This window comes from Aulonocara stuartgranti (assembly GCF_965226115.1).
Source record: "Aulonocara stuartgranti genome assembly, chromosome: 3".
NCBI classification, from domain to species: domain Eukaryota; kingdom Metazoa; phylum Chordata; class Actinopteri; order Cichliformes; family Cichlidae; genus Aulonocara; species Aulonocara stuartgranti.
In genome coordinates, this window is record NC_138941.1 from 23,390,164 (window position 1) to 23,415,507 (window position 25,344).

At 39.8% G+C, this 25,344-nt stretch overlaps 1 protein-coding gene and 1 long non-coding RNA gene across 3 annotated transcripts in view; one reads left to right on the plus strand and one right to left on the minus strand.

Annotated features, from left to right (window-relative positions):
* Positions 1-1,678: 1,678 nt before the first annotated feature.
* Positions 1,679-4,292, minus strand: LOC309692675. 2 transcript variants are annotated; one of them, XR_014272400.1, is made up of 4 exons: positions 4,171-4,289; positions 3,280-3,437; positions 2,793-2,850; positions 1,679-1,852 (listed from the first exon to the last, which is right to left on the minus strand). It is a non-coding gene; the product is annotated as an uncharacterized lncRNA (long non-coding RNA). The 2 variants fall into 2 exon arrangements; XR_014272401.1 differs by having other exon boundaries at positions 1,684-1,852; positions 4,164-4,292.
* A 3,420-nt stretch (positions 4,293-7,712) lies between these two features.
* Positions 7,713-25,344, plus strand: part of adam19a (ADAM metallopeptidase domain 19a) — an 89,299-nt gene continuing 71,667 nt past the window's right edge. The window contains exons 1-2 of the mRNA XM_082511053.1: positions 7,713-7,925; positions 21,102-21,181. Of these exons, the coding sequence (XP_082367179.1) occupies positions 7,799-7,925; positions 21,102-21,181 (207 nt within the window). The 5' untranslated portion in view covers positions 7,713-7,798. The remainder of the gene's footprint in view (positions 7,926-21,101; positions 21,182-25,344) is intronic.

Consider the following 25,344-nt stretch of genomic DNA (forward strand, 5'->3'; position numbering starts at 1 on the left):
CAAGAAGATATTTCATATACTGAATGGGGTAAAATATGTTCAAAAACACACACTCAAACCATTAACACTCATTTGGGGATGATACAATTTAATTGGATAATGCGAACATACATATCCCCTGTACAATGAAATTAATTTGATCCTAATATAATTGATCTGCACGGTGGCACGGTGGTTAGCACTGTTGCCGCACAGCAAGAAGGTCCTGAGTTCAATTCCAAAATCAGGCTGGGGTCTTTCTGTGTGGAGTTTACATGTTTTGCGTGGGTTCTCTCCGGGTACTCCGGCTTCCTCCCACCGTCCAAAGACATATGCAGCTTGTGGGGATAGGTTAATTGGATAATCCAAATTGCCACTAGCTGTAAATATGTAAGTGCGAATGGTTGTCTGTCCCTGTGTGTTAGCCCTGCGACAGACTGGCGACCTGTCCAGGGTGTACCCCGCCTCTCGCCCTATGACAGCTGGGATAGTCTCCAGCACCCCCCCGCGACCCTGAAAAGGATAAGCGGAAGTGAATGGATGGATGGATAATTGATCTATGCTATAAGTGTAATAGACATCAGGGTACACTATACCACTGCCTGTGGAAATGTGAAGAGATCCAAAAATTTTGGAGCTCTGTGTTAAAATATATCTCTCAGATCACACCTTCTCCTGTACCGCTTTGCCCTAAGTTATGCATTTTAGGCTTGTATCCAGATGACTGCACTCTGGTCGATCTTTGTTTGCTACAGGCCAAACGCTGTATTGCCTTATGCTGGAAGAATGTTGGTTGCCCCTCTTTTAACCACTGGTTAAATAACTTAACATCGAGTTTAGCTCTTGATAAACTGACCTATATTGTTAGAAAGAAGGCTTCTGAATTTTACAACATCTGGAAGATATTTTTGGATCTACCGAGGAATGGGGATGTGTGTGTGTGTGGGGGGGGGGGGGGGGGGGGGGGGGGAGTGAATAATGTCTGACTTGCTGTTGGGAATGTACTGTGTAACCTATATTATGATTTTTTTTTTAAATTGTATTTATTTGTATGGTTTGCTATCTTAATTTATTTAATCATGCATTTATTTGGAATCTTTTAGGATTAACACTTCAATTATCGTTCTTACTATTAATATTATTATTATTATCATTATTATTATTAGTGTTGTTATTATTATTATTTTAATGACTGCCATACGTTCATTTTATGTTGGTGTTGATACTGTTGAAAAAACAAATAAACATACGTTTAAAAAAACAAAAAAACAAAACAAAACATGAAATGATTTGCAAAGTGTGAAAGTGTTACAGCTGCAGAGAGCTATGGCGGTATCTTTGGAAGCTGTTTACATAGCTAATAATATACGATGTAACCATGGAGACAGTCAGTCACGTGAGCTAGCGGTGAGTGTTTACTACGGTAAATAAGGTGATTGCGTGCACAGCGTCCACACACTGCAGAGAGTAAAGACATTACTTCAATATTGTTTTATATTGATATATATTTGCCTTCTGTTGACCATCACCTCAGGTTCACCATCACAGTTTCAGCATACAGATGCACACTGTGTAAATATGAACACATTCAAAAACTCATGTCTCAGAAATAAGCACAGCTGTTCATGTTTGTCATTAGTTTCATTTGTAAGTGATCAAAGTAGAAAACAGAACTGATGTTCAAGAACAAACCGTAGCTGCACTAATATTACAGATCTCCATTGTTGTGGTGAACAGACATGTTGCTTTTAAAAATACATGCAGTGTGTGACTGTTCACTGAGACCATGAACGCCACTTCGCTGAAGCATTCTTATTCTTCTTCTTCTTGCCATTAAATTGGAAGCAGAAGGAGCACGAGCTGATTTGATCTACTGAAAGGAAAAAACAGAACATCTGAGCTGAAACCAGTCAGCTGAAATCATTAAGACAGGAACAAATTCAATGCAGTGTCTCAAGTGGCTTAGCCTGTTACAACTGTTGATACAAGCTAAATACGGTTAACACACAGTGTCAGGGAGCTCCAGTGTGGGAACTAGTGGCTTTAGGTTTGTAGTCATTTAACTTTCATCCATTCATTCATTTAATTCAGGAGGAAGAAATGCCAGGTTGGTGCAGGCATTTGGTCCCATGCTGTCTTTAACTAAATGACTAAATGATTTTATGGCTGGGCTGTATGTGGGGTTATATCATGTTATTTGGGCAGGAGTACCTGTCCCCTGTTAGACTTAGAAAGTTTCTCCATAAGTAGAGCTTCTAACTCTTCTAGCACATCTGTGGCTGACAGCTTTTTGGTGGCTCTTTTTACCCCACACTGGTTGTGAGTGTGTAAATAGCCCCACTAGTTCTTTTGGGTTGCAGTTAACTAGGGAGGAAGAGGTGGGTCTGCCATGACTAGATGAATAACAATTATCTGGGATACATAAATTTCATAATGCATGCATATATCTCTATCAATTAAACCTGGCCTGAGGGCTGCCGTTTTTTACATTCAGTTATTTCTCTTAGAAATGTTGAATCTAAATAATGAATGTGTTACAGTTAAAGTGAAACACTGGTCATTGTAAATGGCTCATTGGGACACAGAAACCTTTAAATTAAACCTGATATCGAGTGTCAAACAATATCAAAGCTGTAAAAGATGTTTACAGTCAGAATTTATAAAACTATGATTGTAAATAAATTCAAACAAGTGAGCTTTTCTCTTTGTGCTGAATATCAACACTGTGATTTCTTAGACTGTAAGCTTTACTTTAGCACAACCAGTTGTAGAAGCCGACACTCCAAATGTCTTTGATAACAAGAAAAAAATACCTTTTCAGTCCACGGCCTGAAGTTCTTCTCCGACATCTTCTGCCATCAGCTTTGTCTGCTGGTTTGAAGACAATAAACCACAAAAAATATGATTTAGTCACTTTGTCTGCGTCATGCAGCTCGAATGTGTCGTGTAACGATGATGTTGAATAGCCGTCGTTATCCCTCTGCTGTGTCAGTAGGATTGTACTGTACAGCATCTCATTGATATGTGAGGAATGCTAATGTAACACGATAACAGACTTACATCATTAAAACATAAAGGACAGTAGATATTTAGATATTTTTATATTTATATTACATTTTATAGCTGGCGGATATTACTAAATAGATAGAATTTACTAAATAGCTGGATGAAGATGAAAAATATGTCTATAATAACAAATGACCATGAGAGCCAGTAGAATTAATTCAACTGGACACTCAAAAGACGTCCTTAAATGCTCTTTAAGTGGCAGAACAGATGAACAAACAGTTAATTGCTTACTTGAGATGAAATCTGCTCAGCTACTTTGAAAACAGCTTCTAACTGGTTCCTCCTTTAACAGGATGACTGCTCAGGGGTAAGGCCATCATGCAATCCAGCAACCTTTATGGTTCTGCTTTGATTCAACAGGAGCTATTAGGGAAACCTTCCAGCGCCTCCTGTGAAAGACACAGGCATAAACACACAAACATTTATTAACATGTTCCACTGTCTCCCAGTTTGATTTTCTCATCCTGTGGACAACAACATACAGGGATGCAGGTTTATTGTTAACTTTTGTAAGGTTTATTTACTGAACATATCCAGCTGCAGCTCCACTGTGATCCTGAACTGGATAAGCACTTAAGAAAATGTGTCAATAAATGGACGTACATCAACTTACTATATTTATCCAAACAGACGGGACCAATAATGCTTCACTGAGTTAGAGACTTTAACGTCTCTTCTATGTAAGAATGTCTCGTGCTGATATACCTGCAAACTTGACAACAAAGGTTTTTCAGACTGCATGTAGCTGTCCTCTATGTCAGCTCACACATTTACATTCATGTCACACTTATTTCTGCTTTCCCATTTTATAATTATTACTTACAATTTGATTAGATACCTTGAGTTTGTAAATGATCAGATTACATAATTGGAATACAATGTATCCAATTCAGGATTGCGGGAGGATGAAGCCTATCCCAGCTGATACAGGACAGAGACAGGCTGCCACTTTATTGCAGGGCTAACACAATATGTGTAACAGAAAATCCACTTAAATGTTTGATATTTCTTATAATAATCATAATTATGACTATTATTTAAAGGTTTCTTTATAAATACATTTTGATTTTTTTATAACACCTAAAATATAAACCTGAGCTGTTTCAGATTCTGACCTCTGACCTCAGTGACCTGGCTCTGTCCTCACTGCAGCTCCCTCTTGGAAGTACGTCTGCTTCTTGTCTTCCCTCAGTGTTGACCGCCTGCCCTTGATATCACGTACTGTAACTGAGGAACAAAAAAGGACAAACACTTGCCTTCATTTAAAAGTACATTCATACAGAGATAATCTATGGACACACACTAGTTCACCCTTTGGGAGAAATCAGTTCCTGTGAAACATTTCTGTAAATGAACATCATGTGGAGAATGAATGAAATGAGTTCTTCAGGTGACTCAACAGTCCCACACTGACAAATGTCACTGTTAGTGATCCTCCATCTGGATGGATGATAACAACCTTCTGAACAATCTAGCAGGAGATGGCCCATATCTATGGGACTGATTTGTGCTAATAACGCCCATTGTATGGACTGATAACAGCCGAAGCGGGTGAATAAAGTCACCCAGTCGCTAGCTGTGCCATTACCCAGCATACATCACTCCCTCCATAAATGCAATAAACGATACAAAAGTATCGTTCTACCTGTTTTTCAGGTAGTTGTTTACATTATATAATTTATTGTGTTCAGTATTGTCACTACAATGTGATTTCGGAAATATATAAATATACAGACAACAGGCTCTACCACGGCAATCTCTTGTCGTCAATAAGCAACGTTTAGGGAGCTCTATAGTATTCAATGAGAGGACCCTGCACATCAATTCTCGACGCGAGGGGGGTACCCTGTGCGTCGATAAGTGAAGCAGAGGGAGCCTGACTATGCGTCACACGTTTGACGAGTTGGGAGTGAGAACGTGTTGGATAAAGCCATAAATATGTGTGTCTGAGTCTTCTATCAAAAGTTACAGCTATTTATATGAAGTTGTACAAAAATGCTTTATTTCGTCAAGACAGTGCGTTTCTCACTAATACATGCATTTGAATGGGGAACTCGCCCGAAACAAAGTATAGGTTTTCATTATGTGAATAACTTGAAAATCTTAGCTCAAACAGCTGCAAAACCGGGGACAACAGGACAACAGGGGACTGTGATGCCAGCTTCTACAATCCACATTACACCAGGGACAGTGCTTCCTGTGAGGCCATCTTCACCACACCAGGGCCTCTGCTGCTTGTTGATGCCATCCACATTACACCAGGGTGTGTGTTGCTGACCAATACCATCCATATTTCGCCAGGGCCAGTGTTGTTAGATGAGGCCATCCACATTACAACAGGGCCTGTGCTACTGGCTGAGACCAACTACATTTCACCAGGGTGCATGTTGCCAGCTGAGGCCATCTACATTTCACCAGGGCCTGTGTTCATGGCTGAGGCCAACAACATTTCGCCAGGGCCTTTGTTGCTGGCTGATCCCATCCACAATACACAAATGCCTGTGCTACTTGCGATGCCATCCACATTACACCAGGGCCAGTGCTCCCTGTGAGGCCATCTTCACCACACCAGGGCCTGTGCTGTTGGCTGAGGCCATCCACATTACACCAGGGCCTTTGCTGCTGTCTGAGGCCATCCACATTACACCAGGGACTGTGATGCTGGCTTCTACCATCCACATCACATGCTGCTCTATAGACAATCCCACTCTCAGCAATCCTGCTCATGCTGGTCACTTTACTTTATCTCACTCAAGGTCACTTTCACTCACATTGTAAACTGTAAAGCTGCTATGTTGGCCATCTGAAACACTTCAAAGCCACTTTAAATCATGATTGTAAATTTTAAAATGTCATTTACCCTTTACCTCAAAGTGTATACAATTCTATTCTTGTTCTTGCTCTTACTGTATTTGTTGTTGTTCTTTTGCACTGAATGTAACTGGAGCCTCGTCATCTTGTCTCTCTATATACTGTACTGTGTATAGCAGGGATGACAATAAAGTTTCCTTTGACTTTGACAATGTCAATGTTTTATTGCACGTGATAAAATTTACTGTGACAGAAAGTTGACAGTTAAAACACTGTTTGCACTTTCAGTGTAACATGTGGTAATGTCCTCCCAACAAAGCAGAGGACCTGCAAAAAACGAGTCATTTGTGTTACATCTCAGTGTCCACTCTCTTCCCGGCAGGACAAAAATACACTGGAGTGACAGCGTTGCAGAAAAGACATTTTCCAGAGGAGGTGACGAAATCTTGACATATTCAGGACCAGAGATGGAAAAAAGTAATCGGATTACAGTAACGCGTTACAAGTAACGCATTACTGTAATCCGATTACTTTTTTCAAGTAACGAGTAAAGTAAGGGATTACTATTGCAAAAACGGTAATTAGATTACCGTTACTTTCCCGTAGGAACGCTGCGTTACTGCGTTACTAAAACCGTGATTTTTTTGCGAGAATGTCTCATGACAGTGACAATAGCAAGTGCGACGTTTGTGACAACAGCTGTGTGCAGATCAACAATGGATCACATATCGAGTGCGGGAGAGAGTATGAGCGTGCAGCGTTTAAAGCGTGGAAGTACTGACCTTACTTTGAGTTTGATTCCATAAAAAGTGACAAAAACATTAGTGTCTGTTGTGCGTGGGAAGAAAACTTCTTTTTACAGCGAAAAAAACCTCCTAAACTTCCAAGCAAGCACCGAGTGCGCTATGACGTAATGGGAAACTCACAGAGAAACTCGCGGATTCTTCCACTGACCGCTGCGGCACACCTGCACCAGGATAATCCTCCGCCTACCCTACTCCCTCTTTACAGGTGAAAATAGAGCAAAAAGACCGCTAGTCTTTGACTTTATTTATTTTCTGCTGTGTTTTACTTGCATCTATTTGAAAGACTGTGTGTAAACACACAAAAAATATATATTTTATGTGCTGGAATGTGCAGAAAATAGGTTTAAATGTTAAACAAATTTCTTCCAGTCAGAGAATGTTGCATATAATTAAATGTTTGCTTGATGCATAAAGTTAAAAGATTAAAAGTAATAAAACAAGTTTTAAAAAGAGACTTTTCATCTGATTACATTTTGTATGATGGATTATGTAGAAAAGGTAGAATTGGGCTGAAAGATCTATCGCTTTATCACCTATTCAGGTTGTAAATCGTGTTTTTAAATAGTAACTAAGTAACTAAGTAATTAATTACTTTTGAAAATAAGTAATCAGTAAAGTAACGGGATTACTTTTTTGGGGAAGCAATCAGTAATTAGTTACTGATTACTTTTTTCAAGTAACTTGACCAACACCAAAGAGAGTGAACATGAAAGCAGCATGCAGCTGTAGCTGGGGTATGGATAGAATTAAACCCAGAATTTTTTTCTTATTCTTATTTTATTAAATTATATTTTTATGTATGTACATGTTTAGAATTAATGTAATTATTTGGTAAAATATGTTTAAATGTTTTGTATTATGAAGTAAAAAAAAGTTTTTTGATTGTGTTTATTTTGTTTTATTTTGATCTTGAACAAACTTGGTGGCTGTAGGGCAAATTTTATTGGATGGTGAAAATGATTGGCTTTTATCAGTTTATTCTTTCCTGTATTCGTGGCTGTTTGGTTTGGAGCTCGGTTTTACTTTGGTGGTTCGGACCGGAAGTGGTTTCTTTTCCTGAGTATTTTGACGCTCGGATGAGTCTGTGAGGGAGGCACAGTTGAAGAACGCTGGCAGTGTCGAGGGTCACAGGAATGTATAGTAAACACAGGCAGAAAAATACTCACACATCCCCGGCACAGTGTGGACGTGTGCTCGCTCTTCTTTGTTTCTTGGTGCTGAACGGCGCAGTGGAAGGAGCCCCCAGACACGGAGAGCGAGGTAAGAGTACCGCCGAAGAAACTTCTTGTGCTTAACAGTTGCTGTTGACCCGCAAAAGCGCCTGCCTCTGTGAGAAGGCTTTAGTTTAAGCAAGAAACATGTCACTTTGACACACAGAAGACCGTATTTTTGGTCTGTGTGATGACGTTTCAGTGAAAAAAGATGTTATCAAAGCTGTTATTAACGGCCAACACATGACCTGCAGACCTTTGCTGGGTGTCCTGTACTCAAGAGTACGCCACTGACTGCAGCAGCAGTGCGATATCTGTTAGATGTGATGTTACTGTGATGTTAATGGGGGAGGGGGCTCTTCTACTGAAATCTACCAAAGACTCGCCATGTTTAGGAAATCAGAGGCCAGATGTGTTCCAGGCGTTATGCTGGGCAGACACTGTGCGATTTTTTTTCAGTCGCGCGATTCAGCTCCTGCTCAAACTGCACGATTGACTCGCAGGAGTTCGTAGATCACGGCACAGGGTCTCACACTATACGACCCGATGCTCTGATGCGACCTGAGTGCTCAAACTGTGCGTCCATAAAATGAAGGTTATAACAGAAATTCTGTCGCTCGCTCTCTCTCTCTGTCTTTCACTCACACAGACACACCACCACCATCAACTTTGTTAAATTGCTAATGAAAAACATTGATCAGGCAGCTGTGATTGAGCAGGAGTGTAGATCCAACTATTTTCATGGTTGTTGTGGTCGTGATAATTTTGTGAGGCCACATCGAAAAGGCTCGGGTGAGCTTGCCATAGTTCTACAAGTTGTGCCTCCATCGCTTGTGTCCAGATCACACGCCGCACTGCCGTGCTGCGCCGTCTTTTTCGCTGACATTTGTGTTTGCGCGTGCGCAGTGTGAGAAGCTGCGACGACACCCTCGCGACCAAGCGATTGATGATCGCACGACTCAAAAATCGGCTCAAATGGGCCAAAAAATCGCACAGTGTAAGCCCAGCATTAACGAGTTATTGTGAGCAGGCCAGATTCTAACTGTGGCATCGTCTGCGTCTCCCCAACACGGCGAGGGAATTTATCCATGACCTCTTTTACAAGTGTGTTAAGTTTGTTACAACTCAGTAATGTCTTTAGGGGAACTCGCATGTGTGAGTTCAGTATGAGGCCGGTCCATCTTCGTGCGCTGCCCATAAAAGGCAGGCTCAGAGAGTCGCTGGAGGATAGGCAGACTGATGCAGCCCAGAGCCAACAGGCTGGCTCCCACACTGGATTTATGTATGATTAAGGATGATATGAGAGAAGAAACGGCTAATTTATTGGTAAATAAATCAATGATGATGATGATATGATGCATCCACTGTTACTACTAATTTTAGAAGTAACAATAGTAACTGAAATAAAATTATTAATGATGATGATAACAATCATGAATGATAAGTTATTAATACAGTGTAGCTGCCACGTTTGTAAAGTGGTATGGGAGTGGTTGAGTTAGTGGTATTTCGTTAAGTAACCGGGTGATTCAGTCTTTGATGTCTGAGTTTTTTCTTTCTTTTTTGTGTGGTGTAAATGTGGCATTTACATTACTGTGGCAAGTTTAGATTCTTCACCTGCAACTGATTATAAGTGATAAAGTGTCAATCTAAAGAACATGTAAAGTCACCGGTCTAAGTGCCTTTAATCAGTTCTTGCGTGCTGCTTACAGCTCTCATCCCTGCATATGTCTTCTGTTTGGAATTCTGTTCTGCAGGACAGTCACCCACTTCCTCTCTAACTCTGGTGCCCTCTCAGACCCTCACTTATTCTCTCATGAATTTTGAATTACTTTTCACAGAGTTAACATCACAGGTACAGAGATATCATATCATATCTGTCATATCACGGATCTGAGAGAAGAAGGGAAGGAGCTATATGAAAATGATTTGTGATGTTGCAGAGCTGGATGACTGCACTTCTGTTCTGTAAGTGCTGATTTATGACTAAAAATCTTAAATCCTGTAACAAATCACTAAAAGCTCACTTAAAAATATCTTAATTGGCTCCCCTGTGGGCTCTGAAAGGGAAACTCCAGCAAATACATATAACCGGTAGGAAAATCCTAACATCTATCAGCATGTCTACAGGTAATACAAATAAAGAAACAAAAAGAACAAAACAACAACATGCAGGTCATAAAGAACTAGATTTCCATACTGGATCAGATTTACTGGATAGAAGAGGAATGAATGTTAACAGAAGCAAGACAGAATACTTATGTTTGTGCATGCAAGGGAAATGGTTGTAAAAGTGAACACCAAAGGAGTGGAGAGAGTGAAGTTAGATGTTCAAATATCTGGGTCAACCATTTAAAGCAACAGAGAGGTGAAAAAGAAAGTGCAGGCAGAGTTGAGTGGGTGGAGACGAGTGCCAGTGTTGATTGGTGAGAGAAGGGTAACAGCAAGAATGAAAGGGATTTAAAAGAACCTACCCACCACTTTAATCACACATTGTTTTAACATATGGTATAGAAACTGAACATTTAGAATAGAATAGAATTGAACTTTATTGTCATTGCACATGTCACAGGTACAAGGCAACAAAATGCAGTTTGCATCCATCCAGAAGTGCTTTAGCCATGATATAGATATATTACAAATATATTAGGGGTGTGTATTGGCAAGAATCTGGCGATACAATATCTGTCATAATACAGGGGAGACGATACGATATATTGCGATACTAAAAGCCAGGCGATATTTGTGTTTAGGACTGAATTTAATTAGGAAAACTCACAGTAAACAGTCCAAACTGTTAAATGCTTGACATGAGCCATCTAAAACAAAAACACTCTCTCTAAGTTCAAAATGAATGGAGAAATTAACATCTGCCTTATGAGAAGTCATGTTAAATAAACAAACAAAAACTACTTTACTGAAATATCAACTATTTCTTTAACATGAAAAAAGGTAAACAATGTAACACTGAGGTCTTACTTACTAAGTACTATGATTGTAAAAAACGAAAACAAAGCACTTTTTATGTGACCTTAACATAAACAAATATAAATCAAAAATGAAACTGCTTGAAGAATCCAAGTAAACATTAACAAACAATGTAAAGTGCTATTAAAATTAAGTGTTAATAAAATAAAGTACAGCTCTGCAATGTCCATCAATGGAACACTTTTAGTAAAAGCTGAAAAGGGGAATTTACTCATTCAAATAAGTGCTTATGAGACTCAACCAAAATACCAAGCATTCTCAAATCTGAGATTTTACATGTTATAGTGTTTTCTCAGTGCTTATTTTTCAATTTCCAGATTTTTGTGCAGGAATACAAGCTGGTCGACATGGTCAGCTCTCAGGACACTTCTCTGTGCATTTACCATGTCTCCTGCAGAGGAGAAAACTCTCTCTGCAGAGACACTTGTTCCAGGAATGCATAGGAAACTCCTTGCTACTTTGGATAGTTGAGGGTATTCCTGTTCATGGTCCTTCCACCAACTGAGAGGATTTCCTGTGAGAGGCAAAGGGGTCTCATCTCTATACCTCTTGATCTCAGCTGCAGCAACATCATGTTCTGATTTTGGTGCAGTATTGTCACAAACATAGCTCCAAGCAAGTCCACCAATGCACATGAGGTCCTCTGTCTCTTTAGAGGTGGCAGAGGGATCGAGTCAAAGCTGTTTTTGTTATGTGGGTGATAATCCTCCTCTGTGGTATTCTCTTCCTCCACTTGTTTGTCAGACTCCTTATTCTTTTGCTCCTTAAAAACATTAAATTAAAATAGTATTAATGTCACAAAGTCAAAATTTAAAACCAAGATTCACCCTGTTCTGCTCTAATATCTGATGACAAATGTCATCAATATACTTTTTTTTTTAAACTTTATTCACTTTCTTATAAATTCAGTTGAATTTTTCCAAGTAAATTCATTCATTTATTTACTTCCTTTTCCCCCCCTTCTTTATCACAGCCACCACAGTGTCCAACAGTCTGGAATAGGTCTCACTGGCCTCTGCTTCAGACAGGAAGGGCAGGTCCTTAAACCGAGGATCAACAGTTGATGCCATCCATAGTGTCTCCCTCTCATTTACATATCTCTTTCCCAGATCTTCTGCTATGGCAGTCTTAATGTCCCTTACTGTCGGTGTATCATCAACACTTTCTTGTGCACCCATCACAAGCTTGGCATGAAGAGGAGCAATGATGGACAGGGTTGGCATGCTCCCCTCTCTCACCAGGGTGGCGTCCTTCATAGGCTTGAGTGCCCTGACAACTTCTTCTGCACATATGATGTCAGACTCACTTAATGTGAAAATTTCTTTTTCACTCTTCCTAACTTCTGCAGAAAGCAGAGCCGCACAGATGGCTGGTTGCTGTTCTAAAAATCGATCTATCATATCATAGGAGCTGTTCCATCTTGTAATTACGTCCGTGATCAATCTGTGAGCTGGTAGCTGAAGGAGGCACTGTTTCTGCTTCAACTGATTGCTGGCTGTGGTGCTGCGCCTAAAAAAGGCTGTTACACGTCGGATCCTCCCGAGAAGTCGCACCACGGATTGTATTTTCATTGCTTTCTGTGAGGTGAGATTCAGACTGTGTGCAAAACATTGTATGTGCGTTATGCCTGCAAGTCTAGCCGTGAGAGCCATGTTTGGTGCATTATCGGTAACAACAACAACAAGGTCCTTTGCGTTCAATCCCCATTCAGCCACAGCGTCAGTTAGTAACGCTGCAATGTGTTCACCTGTGTGACTGTCATGCATGGCTCGGGTTTGTAGTACATGAGACTGAAGGTTCCACTGGTCCGTTATGTGATGAGCTGTAACAGTTACGTACGATTCAGTGGCTCTCGAAGTCCAAGAATCGCATGTCAAAGCAACTGTCTCTGCCGAGCTGAGAGAGTCCAGCACTGTCGCTTTGACTTCTTGGTACAACTTTGGCAGAGCGATGTCCGTGATGTGTTGTCGGGAAGGAACGGTGTAACGGGGCTCCAGCGTTTTAATCCTATTACGAAATCCTTTATTCTCCACAACACTCAGAGGGCGCATGTCTTTGCAAATAAAAACAAGTACTGACTGCGTTATTTTTGTTGCACGAGTTGAAGTTGCTGGTAGTTTCAAAAAGTTAACTTCTTCAATTGTCCGTTGAGCGAGATCACCTCATTTCGTTTTAAAATTAGCATTTGACGCTACATCGCTATGGTGTCTACACACGTGTGTTCGTAAATTTGTGGTGTTACCCGAATATTTGACTCTATTTGTCATAAATCCAAAATAAGTCCACACATCAGCTTTGAAAGCTGCTGGGGCCGGCTGTATCCTCTCCTCTTCGGTCATCAGTTAGCTAGCACAATTGGCCACTCATCCACTGTTCTACTTCGTTGGTTTTTGGCAAACTAGACGCTTCTACAGTTATCGCGAGACCTCATTTTTCCGTAACGTAAAGGCGGTAAAAACGGCAAACAAGTGGCCGGAGTTTGAATTGCAACATACAAAAGAAATACACAGTAAATGCATGTAATTTTTCAATTAAAAAATCGATAACACTGATTTTGAATATCGATTCAGTATCATTACACGAAATATCGCGATATTTTAATGTATCGATATTTTCCTACATCCCTAAAATATATATTAGCAATAATATAGATATGTAAGTATATTACAGAAATGGGTCTATTATGGTATGTTATAATGTACACGGTATGAAGGTATGTTATGAATATGCTATAACTATAAGTATGTACAGGCTGTAGTGAGTACAAGCTATGTACAGGCTATGAACAGGATATAAATATGAAAAACTATACAGAATATGAGATGTACAGCTATACATAAATGTGAACTATGCAAGTAATAAACAGTTGTAGAATTAAAAATTATTGTATTTTACAGAATGATTATTTATACAGAATTATACAGTAGTGCAGTTAAGATAAGTGAGATATGTGGATAATTTCTACAGAGGCTATATAAAGTGCTAGTGGTTGAGATTGGTGGTTCAGACCATGTTATTATTGTGTCCGATACAGTTGTCCGTTGTGTGTGTGTGTGTGTGTGTGTGTGTGTGTGTGTGTGTGTGTCCAGTCCATGTGTTTAATGTGGGTCAGATGTCAGGAGGCAGAGTTCAGGAGTCTGGCAGCTGTGGGGAAGAAGCTGTTCCGGTACCTGGTGGTCTTAGTCCGGAGGCTCCTGTAGCGCCTCCCAGAAGGCAGGAGGGTGAAGAGTCCATGTGTTGGGTGACTGGGGTCTTTGATGATTTAACAGTGTTTCCTGAAAACCTTCTCTTTAAAGCCATAAAGCCTTTGAATGAAAACAAACGCTGTTGTGACAGTGATGTACAGTCTTGTGGTATTATTTCTATACATTTTACGTCAGATAAAAACTTTGGTTGTAAGCTTCAGATAATTATTTAATAAAAGCGAGACATTTTAAATGAGAATAAGAAAGTATTTCCTTGTGCCCACCTCTCCCTGTTAATTCCCTACCTGGCCCCTGGCAAAACTTTGCTAGATCCGCACCTGCACAGTTACCAGCTGTCAGTGTAAAAAAGGATCCTGGTGTTATTTGTCTCTCAGAAACTTCCCTTCAACTCATTCATGTCACCTAAAAGGTAAACCTGTTTCTCCATCACCTGTTCAGCTCTGATGATTCAGTAAGGACATCTCCTGGTTTCATCTTCATGTTTCCCTCTCACCAGATAACCAAATGATATCATGACCAGCAGTTTTACAGCTGTGGCTCCAGCAAACATCAGCTGATACTAGAAATTAATATTAAATAAATTCTAACAACAGCTGATCAAGCTTAAACGTGCTGCTGTTGCTGTTGTCCGGTGATTTCCTCTTTCTGGCGCAAAGTGGGCGATAAACAAACAAGAGAGACAGAACTTGCTCCAGAAAAACCGATCAGCTGATCATTGATCGGTTTCATGATTGAAGTAGCAACAGGAGAGGAGGGGGACAGAATGAGAGAAGAAGAGGCAGCTGTGCAGCGTAAAGACAGAATAACTCCAGCTTTGTGTCTTTTTCCATTCTAGCTGAAGTCCGGGACAAACTGTTCCTTTTCACCTCAATACGAAGCGCGTAATATTTTCTCTGAATGCGGGACGATTCCGTCTTTTTACAGGACGGTTGGCAACTCTACTAACTAACCTTATGAATAAAATAAAGTTCGCTCCAACAATTCTGATGAAAACTCCGTCATGCTAGCTAGTACGCAGTACGAGTTATTGTAACTGACTGTAAAAAGTCAGCACAACGAAAATAAACTCCACCTAAACTTGGTTTATATCTGACCCAGATAGACTGCAGGTCATAACTTCTTACCTGAAGTTCAATTCACCTGACACTCGGACCCGTGCTGCCTCGGGTCTCTCCTCCTCCTGCCTCCCCTCTCCCTCATCCACCTGCTGGCCTCCACCACTTGCTAATGTTACTGAATCTGTGGAAGCTCCGCCATAGCCACCACCAAACAAATGAGTTGTTTTTACACACCGGCCAGCATCTGGCCAATCCACCACCTCTCATTGTTTATACCGTTACAAAAAAAGAAAAAAAAAATCGGCCCACCGAGTTTGTCCGATGGCCAGTCCAGCTATGGTCATGCCATCACGCGTGCTTGCTCATAGGGGTCATATGTTTGTTGGGGTTTTCTGTTTCTTTATATTATTGTAGGGTTTTTATCTTACAACAACAGTTACCTTGAGATAGGGCTGCTCAATTAATCGAATTTTAATCACGATTACGATCTGGGCTTTCAACGATCATTAAAAATGACTGAGCCGATTATTAGCCCCTCCCTCATTTATCCGCGACACCTTATAAACCGGTCCTGGCGCAAAAAAGGTTGGAGACCGCTGATTAAGAGGACCCGAGGGAAGCTCGGAAAGCTAAGCAGAAGTTATTTGGAGAGGAGAGTGACTGCCGTTGGTTGAAAAGAGAGGTAAAAAAAACTTCAGTGGTGTTGCACACTATTTTATATTATTTTTTTAAAGTCATTGTTAACCCTTTAAAGCCGTCAAAGCAGCACGCTCCATTTTGTGTAACTATTTTTAAATCCCTGTAGAACCGGAACTGCGTAAGCTAGCGCAATAATTTGTTTTGCATATGAAACCGGAGGAGTTGTACTTACATCTTATGCCATCAGCTTGTCCTCGGTCACGGTTTCCTTCCACATAAAGCTTTGCAAAAATTGCATAAAAAGCGCTTGCAGGAACAAAAACATAATATTCCAGAAAGACGTTTTGCAGATCCGATCAGCTGTTCGTAACACTCCCCACAGTGAAACAGACGTCTGCGGGAACTATTGCATGTCCGCCATTTCCTGGCCGAAACCGGAAGTGACGTCATCTTCGCGGAAAATGTAGTTTTTTTTAACTTGTAGGCCTTAAAAGCCTATACTGGTCATGTTTGACTTTTCTGAATAGTTTCTGTGATGCTTAACTCAAATTGCACTGCTGGAAATAGCTTATTTTGATGCACCTGCTGTTTTTGCATCATAGGATTGTTTTTTGGTTTTTCCTGTAGTATATAAAAATTGGTGTATCTCCAAAATAAAACTATGAAGACACTCAAAATAAATTTCCTGTTGATGTAAACTATTTTTTGCAACTTTTTTGTATTTAAAGTTTTGAGGGATCTTAAATTTCTCCAAGTAGAAATATATGTAAAAAAACCAAAAACGATTTTCAATTTTCTTGTAGTTTATTGCACTTTTTTGCAATTAATGTAGTTACTATGGACTTAATGCATACATATTATTAAAATATGGGCTATAACAGTTGTATAGCAACTTGAAATGCTCCCACAAATGGCACTACAACATGTAAAAAAAATAATATAAGCTCTGGCGGACTTGGTCCTATGGTAGGTCTTAAAGGGTTAAATAAATATCGTCAAATAATCGAGATCTCAATTTCAGTGAAAATAATCGTGATTATCATTTTTGCCATAATCGAGCAGCCCTACCTTGAGATACCTATTGTTCTGATTTGTCGGTAATAAAAATGGAATAAATAATTGAATTCCTGCATCTTTTCCCCATTTTCCTGGCTTTGGTGTTTCATACAGCTTCGTGATTACTTCATTTGGGGGTGCAGTTAAAGGCTGAGCTCAGATTGATAAAAATGCTTGATTATGTTGTTGACAAAGCTTTAAAGGCTGTAACCTTCCAATTCTGGTTATAGTATTCCCGTATTTGGGAAAAGTCCTGTTCCAGATTATCTGTCTCTGTGTTTGGAAACTATCTAGTACTCCCTTTACATAGTTTCAGTTGTAAGGCCTTTTTTAAATTAGGAGGAAATTTTGTGTAATTCACTTTCAATGCGGTTTTGTTTATATAGAACCAAATCACAGCATCAGTCGCCTCAAGGCACTTTACATTGTAAGGTCGACACTACAATAATACCTACAGAGAAAAACCCAACAATCATATGACCCCCAATTAGCAAGCACTTTGTTGACAGTGGGAAGGAAAAACTCCCTTTTAACAGGAAGAGACCTGCAGAAACAGGCTCAGGGAGGATCTGCCATCCGCCACGACCAGTTGGGGTGAGAGAAGGAAGACAGGATAAAAGACATGCTGTGGAAGAGAGACAGATATTAATAACATAAAAAGAATAATATAAAATACATAGTAAAAAAAAAAAATTATACTGGGTTTAAAAGCCAAACCCAAAAGGTAGGTCTTTAGAGCAGATTTAAGAGAGCCAGAGATTAATAACAAGTATGACTCAATGAAGAGAGGTCTATTAACAAACATTCTTTAATAATTACATTTTTTAGTAAGGAATGTGACTTTCTTTAGCTAAGAAACACAATTCCAGAATAACAAATATATTTTTCTGCAACATATCTGAATAACAAAAAAGCTTAACTTAAGAAATGTTAAACATGACATATTTCACGCAGTAAACATTAAAATTTTTACATTTTCAAAGCAATGAGTAACATATTCATACATGATGTATGTGATCATGTCATGTGATTCAACAAAGTGAAGTTAACTCTGAACTTTGGTTAACAAACAGAATTCCTCTGAAACTTCCTCAAACCAATGAGCACCATATTTCCTGCATGCTGTATGCACTCATGTTTTCCAAAACATTTTTTGTACTACTTAGCTGTGTTGTTTTTGAAAAAGTTGTTGTATCTCATTAATGTAAGTCTCTCAAAGCATTCACTTGACAGTCTGTTCCTTCTGGGTGTAAGCACAAGATTGCCGAGGCTAAAAAGCCTTTCGGCTGGTGCGCTTGATGGTGTGGCTGTGTTGTACCTCAGTGAAATTGCCTTAATCCTGGGAAATTGGCGAAGAACACCCAGCTCAGACCCAGCAGATTTCAAATATTCCATCACCTCTGTTTCAGCAGAGTAGGTACAGTCGTCCTCCTCAAATGAAAAAAAGTCATCAGTGGAGTTAGCAGGGTTCTTGTGATCTTGAGCAGGTTGTTGGTCTTCAAGAGACAACCCACGGCACTCTGTAGTAAGCATTGCCCTAACCATGTCTTTTTTCTCTTCTTCTCTGATCTAGCGTAGCTTAAATTTAGGCAAAGTGACTGCAGCCAGGAGAGCTTCTTTATTGTCCATCATTGAGGAAAAGCGCACCTTGATCGCCTATGAGAAAAAAATACATCAGACACTTCACATAAGAGCATGATAAATAAAACAAAAATTTATTTTAGGGTAAGGGTATATATAGATTACCTTAACAATGATATCAGGGAGGGATGCTATCAGCTTAAGCTCGTCCTGCAGTGCCAGCATCCTGGACATCCAAAATAGCAGTTCTCTTCTCCTTGCAATATGTCTAGTGCAACAGTGAGTGGCTTCAACACGATACAATACTCCTTTAGGAACAGATACTCCCGATCAGTGAAGCATTTGACTCCAAACTGAGTGCAGACCGTATTTAATTCAGCAAGGGGAATGTCAGTGATCCTGGACAGAGCGTCGTGAAATGAATTCCATCGTGTTGAAACAGGCACTATGAGTTTTTTCTTGAAAAAATTATCTACCAACTCTGAAGCAACAGAAGAACGGTTTGCTTTTGTCCACATTGCAGAACACTTTGAAGCCGAATGTACTTGCTCGATTTCATTGCCGATGACATCATATGTGTGTCTCCCTCGAACTCTTTTACATGCTAGCGCTGCATGTCCTCGTACAAAAGTAGAAGGAGCAATCCAGTGTGCCGTCATTCCGAGAAAACTTTTGTTATGGCTGGTCCAAATGTCAGCAGTCGTGGAAATATATTCCAAACTCTCGAATGTCTCTTTAAGCTCCATTTCCATGTCAGCATAACACTTAAGTAGAAAACGTTTTTCGATCATGCAGTGCTGCTTTTTTGCCACACACAGGTATTGTGTTTAATATGCACCTAAAAGACGGAGACTCTACAGTACGCAGCGGTAGCATCTCTTCCACAATCATTTTCTTAAGCTCACCTTCAGACACTTTCTGTGCTGCTGAAGTGAAATCAAGTTTCGTCTGCTTAGCAGTAGTTGCCGCGGTGTTATCCATGGATGATGAACAAGAATCACTCAGAAGGCTTTATCTGTGCTGCCGTGTCAGGTGCTTCAGCAGATTACTCGTGCTATTGACTGCGGCCGATAATTTTTTCTCCCCAGGACATTACCGTAATGTTCTTGTCTGCTTGTTTTAGAAAAGTGAAGTGACGGGAATATTTCCATTTCATAAAACAGGCCCCCGCTTCAGCCGAGTCCGACATCTTCCGCTGTAGGATACGACTATGCGGCAAACTGGCGTGAAATGACGTACAGCTGCACTACAGTGATGTTAAAGCGGCAGAGTTTATTTTTACCTTTAGAAGATAAATTATTGAAATTAAATAATGATTTTCAGCGAGTTCAGTTATTTTACAATGTAACGCAAGTACATTGCGTTACATTGTAACGCAAACTTCACATTTACCTAATGACTGACACTATCACCACTATTGGGCAGAGAGGTCAGTTTCATGATGATTCATATGCAAATTGTCATGACCATCGATCAGTGGTTATTGATCAATGACCATGAGTACCGTTCACAGAGAGTAATCAGTAATTAGTTACTGATTACTTTTTTCAAGTAACTTGACCAACACTGGTCCTGAGTCTGCTGGCTCAGTGTTTTGTGTTTCTTTATGCTTTTGTTTATTCTGAGTATGTATTCTGTTATGATTTGCCATTTGTTAGGTTTCTGTTCTGTGCCTGCCCTGGCCCCACTTCTGTGTTCTGTCTGTCTATGGTGTCACTCTGTCTGTTTAGTTCACTGCCTTGTCTGGTTCTCTGTGTCTGAGTTTCCTGTTTTATTCTGAAGGTCCCCGTCTCATGTGAGTGTGTTCTGTTTTCGAAGCTTTTCAACACAGTCCTCTCTGGTGACATCTGGTGGCCAAAAATATGAAGAGCAGCTTGAATCCACAAAATAAAACCAACTGCTTCGTTAAGATTGCTCACTCTACAGAGTGGAATTCTGTCTGATATTGGGCCACCGTTGTGTTGCTTTAAACGTGTATTTTTTGGGATGACAAAAATGTTATTTATTTCTTTAATAAATAATTTTGACCAGTAAACTTTCCTTGTTTAAACATGCATCATGGTGTGGTCTTTCTTTGCTTGTGACGTCTTGATGTTGGTAAATACAATCATTGAAAAATACCACGTTACATATAATAATATACAACACATTATGGAGTATGCTTCTGCTGTGAGGTCCCGCCTCCATGTACTTATGCAGTTAATCGCTAGATGGTTATTTTTATAAATAATATTACATTAGGGAAATTTCCCTATAATTTTAATAAATTTCCCTTTTTTGACACGCACCGGAGCGTCAGCTTCAAGCGGGCCATCACTATTATTTAGTTTTCCCAGTTTAGGTTTCTTTAGTCATTTGTCATTCCTCACTGCCTCTTCCATCACCCTATTACTTGTAAATAAACGTCACTTGCATTATCAGTTAACTGCCTGCATTTTGGGTCCTTTTCCCTCCAACACAACACGGCCTCGCCTCGACAGCCGTGACACTGTCACCTGACCTCAAACAATAAAACAGAATACTGAAGTTTGTCTTATTCAACTTTCCTAAATTAGAAAGGAATGATATCTTTTATGCAGTCTGACTGCTATTTTTTTTCTTAGAGATGTAGTGATGCTACACTGTCAGCAAGCTGACCCAGTCTATGTAAGAAATCCCACATTATATTAATCTCCCTAATTCTTTTGTGTCTCCAAGGACTGCAGCAGGGAAGGACCGTGATGGTGGAATGGATTTCTCCAAGTCAAACGAAGAGGCATACAGAACCTGCCACAAAGGTCAGATATATATATATATATATATATATATATATATATATATATATATATATATATATATATATATTACCGTACACCCTGCCCTATATGAGACAACTGTTGTTGTCATTTGACACCATATTAATAAATTTAAAGGGAAAGGGAAAATATCTCATTAACCTTTCACTTACCTTTTATTTATTGTCACTAAGCTCCATGGCAGCTTAAAATGAGGCTAAAAAAGTGGTATAATAATTGGTCTGTTGTCCATGGCCAGTCATTTAACTGTTTATTATTAGGCCAGTTTATGTGGCTGGTAACTACTGTAGAATGAAAGTCCATGTCTTAGTCCAGCCTCATATTGCTAATTATAGATCAGTTTGTAGTTGTACGTGGTAAGTATGTCTGTTGCTGGACTCCGCCACAGGTGGGATCCAATGTATGAAGATGAAACAAAAAGTCCCAAAACATTATCTATACTTATGTCCAAATATATGTACATAATGACTGCACAATTGCTTGGTATCTGTACTTGTACCTGATTTTTGACTTTGAATATTTAAGCATGGCCATGGATGTTAGTGGCAGCAATGTTGTTGTTGTTTTTTTTTTTTTAAACCACCTCTGTCATTAAGGACATCTGTTATCATGATGGGATGCTTTCCTCTGTGGATTCTTTATTCACTTGAAAGCTTTTACTGCCTTCATCGCCAGCCGACACATTGTTTCAACCTCCACAACCTTTACTGTTTCAGATGGACACAAACATACTAAAAGATACACATTCAGGTGGGAGAATGAAGCCACTAAAGTTTTAAACTCATCTGCTCATCTTGTTTGCCTGAAATTGGTAGTTTGGAAACGGTTTTCAGTGACTTGCTGTACTCAATCTCTGTTTGGCCTGATGGTACCTTGATGCCAACCAAGGAGGAAAAAATTATTGTAAAAAAATTGTTAATTTACAGTTTGTCCTACTCTTATTAGCATCAGCTGTATTTAGTCCACACCTCTTAGAAATAAATAGAATAGATCCGTCACTGTTACAAGAACAACAAAACACAGTATGGCATCTCTTCATTAGCTGCGTGTAGATTTTTACATTAAAAATCCTTTAAAATAAACAAACCAAAAAAAGTTATATATATATAAAATAAATAAAATATAAGAAGCAATGTCATCAGTGGTAGTACACATTGAGTAAGAGGTAGGAATGTTGCAAAACTGTAAACGCTGGCAGCAAAACGTGAACACAACTTCAACACAGCTGTCATCTTTACACACAGCAACTCACAATTGAAAACACGTTTCTAATGGTGTGTTCAACCCCTTTGAACGAAACTGCAAGAGTTAAAGATCTACAATATCAGTATGTGCAAGTGTAACCTACACATACTTTCAGCAGCGACTCTTTGAGTACAATTCTATGTCCGTAGGCCTACTGTTTGTATTCTAGATTGTTACAGATGGTACTCTTGCAGTACTGTAGACTATACTGTAATGCACATATATCTGGAGTGCATATACTGTAAATACACTATTTCACAAGTCTCTTTCTGCATCACTTACACACACTTATTTTTATAGAGAGTGTATTACATAGAAAATCTATGGATTACATAGAAAAGCCCCATGAATATATTTTCCATAGATGAAGTAGGGTTCAATCTGGCAAAAAGGAGGTGGAGAGGCAGGAACATAACTGGTCAATGTCCCTGGCCAAATCCCTCACCAACGTACTGGCAATTGTACCCTTTGTGCATTTTACACACCGGCCTGGGGGCGCTGGAGTGCAACACAAGAAAAATAATAAAAAGAAGTAAATCACACAGCGACAGTTTTACAATGACTAGTCGTTTTATTAACTTGACAGGTAGCGAGCGTCAGGGCGGGCATGGCCAAAACAACAAACAAAACACACTGGAAATGAATCAGAACTAACTTACCTATAGTGAATCAACCCCAAAAGAAAATACAAACCTCTAACCCAGGGGTGCCCAATCCCGGTCCTCAAGAGCTACCGTCCTGCAGCTTTTAGATGCATCCTTGTTCCCACACACCTGAATCAAATGAATGGCTTGTTATGAGGCCTTTGCCAAACATGATGGCATGCTGAAGAGATCAAACCATTTGATTCAGCTGTGTTGGAGTAGGGATGCATCTAAAAGCTGCAGGATAGTAGCTCTCGAGGACCGGGATTGGGCACCCCTGCTCTAACCTGTCTCCCTACCCGAAACAGGAGAAAAAGGTTGTAAAAGAAACGGCTTCCCACCCCTACAGCTACCATGTCCAGATACGACTCTCTAAACTGTTTTTACTGCAGCCCAGCTCTGTCACACGCCACGAAGGGCCCCAAACTCACTGGAAACAGGAAGTAGTAGGAGGGGCTGGCGGCCCAGTCAGGTCCCAATTTGTAGCTGGCCTCATTCCCTCTTCCACCAATGGTCAGCCTCCACCTGGAAACTTACATAACAGACATCACAGAGTACAAACAATGCCCCCCGCATGGTGTGGCAAGTAACAGCACCACACGGCAACAATGACCTGGATCATAACATGCAGCTATAGGTAACTGGGGTGGGAAGCATATTGCATTACAAGCATGTTGATTGTGATGTGGATGAGGTGCTCTGGCAGACTGAAAGAGAAGAGAGGATGCAGCAAAGTTGTTTTTTTTTTTGTTTTTTTTTTACTGTAACTCTATGCAGTAGGTTCCTCTGTTGTATATGCAGACCACGGTATGCAGTGATGGGAGTACAAATAACGAGTACAAGTAAGTTACAAGTAATGCCGTTACTTTTTTCACTAACGGGTAATCTAACTAATTACAATTCCTATCGTTACAACGCCGTTACAGTTACTAACAAGAAAATGCGGTCCATTACTAATTTTTAAACAAACAGACGGTTGAAGCTGTGTTCAACTTACCGCATCTTATATCGGTTGTACGGAAGTAGCTGACTACGTAAGTAATCTGGACTCTACAGCTTTAAGCAGCTGCGCACGCTCCCAAGGACGGTAATCATGATCACTGTCTAGCACAACACCTGGAGCTCAGGGGGCAAAACTGAGCTCCAGGTGTTGTGCTAGACAGTGCTGGCATGAGTGCTTCGGCTCGACATCAGTAGCATCAAAGAACTTATGCACACAGGGACTATTCGGCACATCATATGGACATCTACCAAAGAGCAGCCTGACAAAAGTGGGGATATCAGCACTTGGACTGCTAAGAGCCCTGAGAGAAGGGGAATGGCAGCTAGAAAGCTGAAAGGACTAATGACAAAAAATAAAAAATTAACACTCATAAAAATGTTTCTTTTAAACACTAGTTTGGAATGTTAAATTATGTTTATGTTATATTGTTCAAAAAGAAAAAAAAATTGTTCTAATCTGTTTTCCTTTCCTTAAAAGAAAAAGGGAAGATGTTAAGATGTATCTGTCCCACTGCGCAAGTGTCCGGTGAAGGGGGGCATGGCTACACGCAGGCGGGAAGGGGAAGTAGGAGTTTTTGGAGTGTCAGTTTTTTCTTGTGTGAAGGAACGAAAGAAGGCAACCATTAAAGTTGGAGTTAACATACCAGTTGTGTGATTATTGGACTAACACGTTTACTGTCTAGGACAGCGCAGCGAGCACTCTCTGCTTATGAGTAAAAAAAAACAAAACAGGGGAAGTTTTAGGAGTGACGGAGGGAGAGAGCAGAAAAAGAAGGAGAGCAAGTTTTGCGATGTGAGAGATTTGTGACGTTTAGCGTGTTTGAGTGTGTAGTTAATGTGTTGTCTTGTGTAGTTAGTGTGTAGTGTTGTGAATAGTTTTGTGTTGTGTGTCAGAACAATGAGGCGAATGCTGTCTCCAGGTAGAAACAGGAGTGATACACCTGCTGCTGTCAGACCTGCAGGTATCAGGCTGTGATGTCTCCTTTATAGTGGACAGAAATAAATTTTTTGGAGTGGCGCAAATAATTTGTGTGGCATCTTATTGAAGAACAGCTGATTGTTCTGTAAATAGTTTGAAATGGTTATTTAAAAAATCAAGGTAAAAGGTAAATGGATGCAAATAACTTTGTTGTTTGCAAAACTTGTGCATAGGATTTTAAAATTGACAATTTATATTTGCATTTTAAGTTATGAAATATGATTCATTAAACATGTTTGTGGTTGTTACAGTAAAAAATATAACCTTTTCCACTC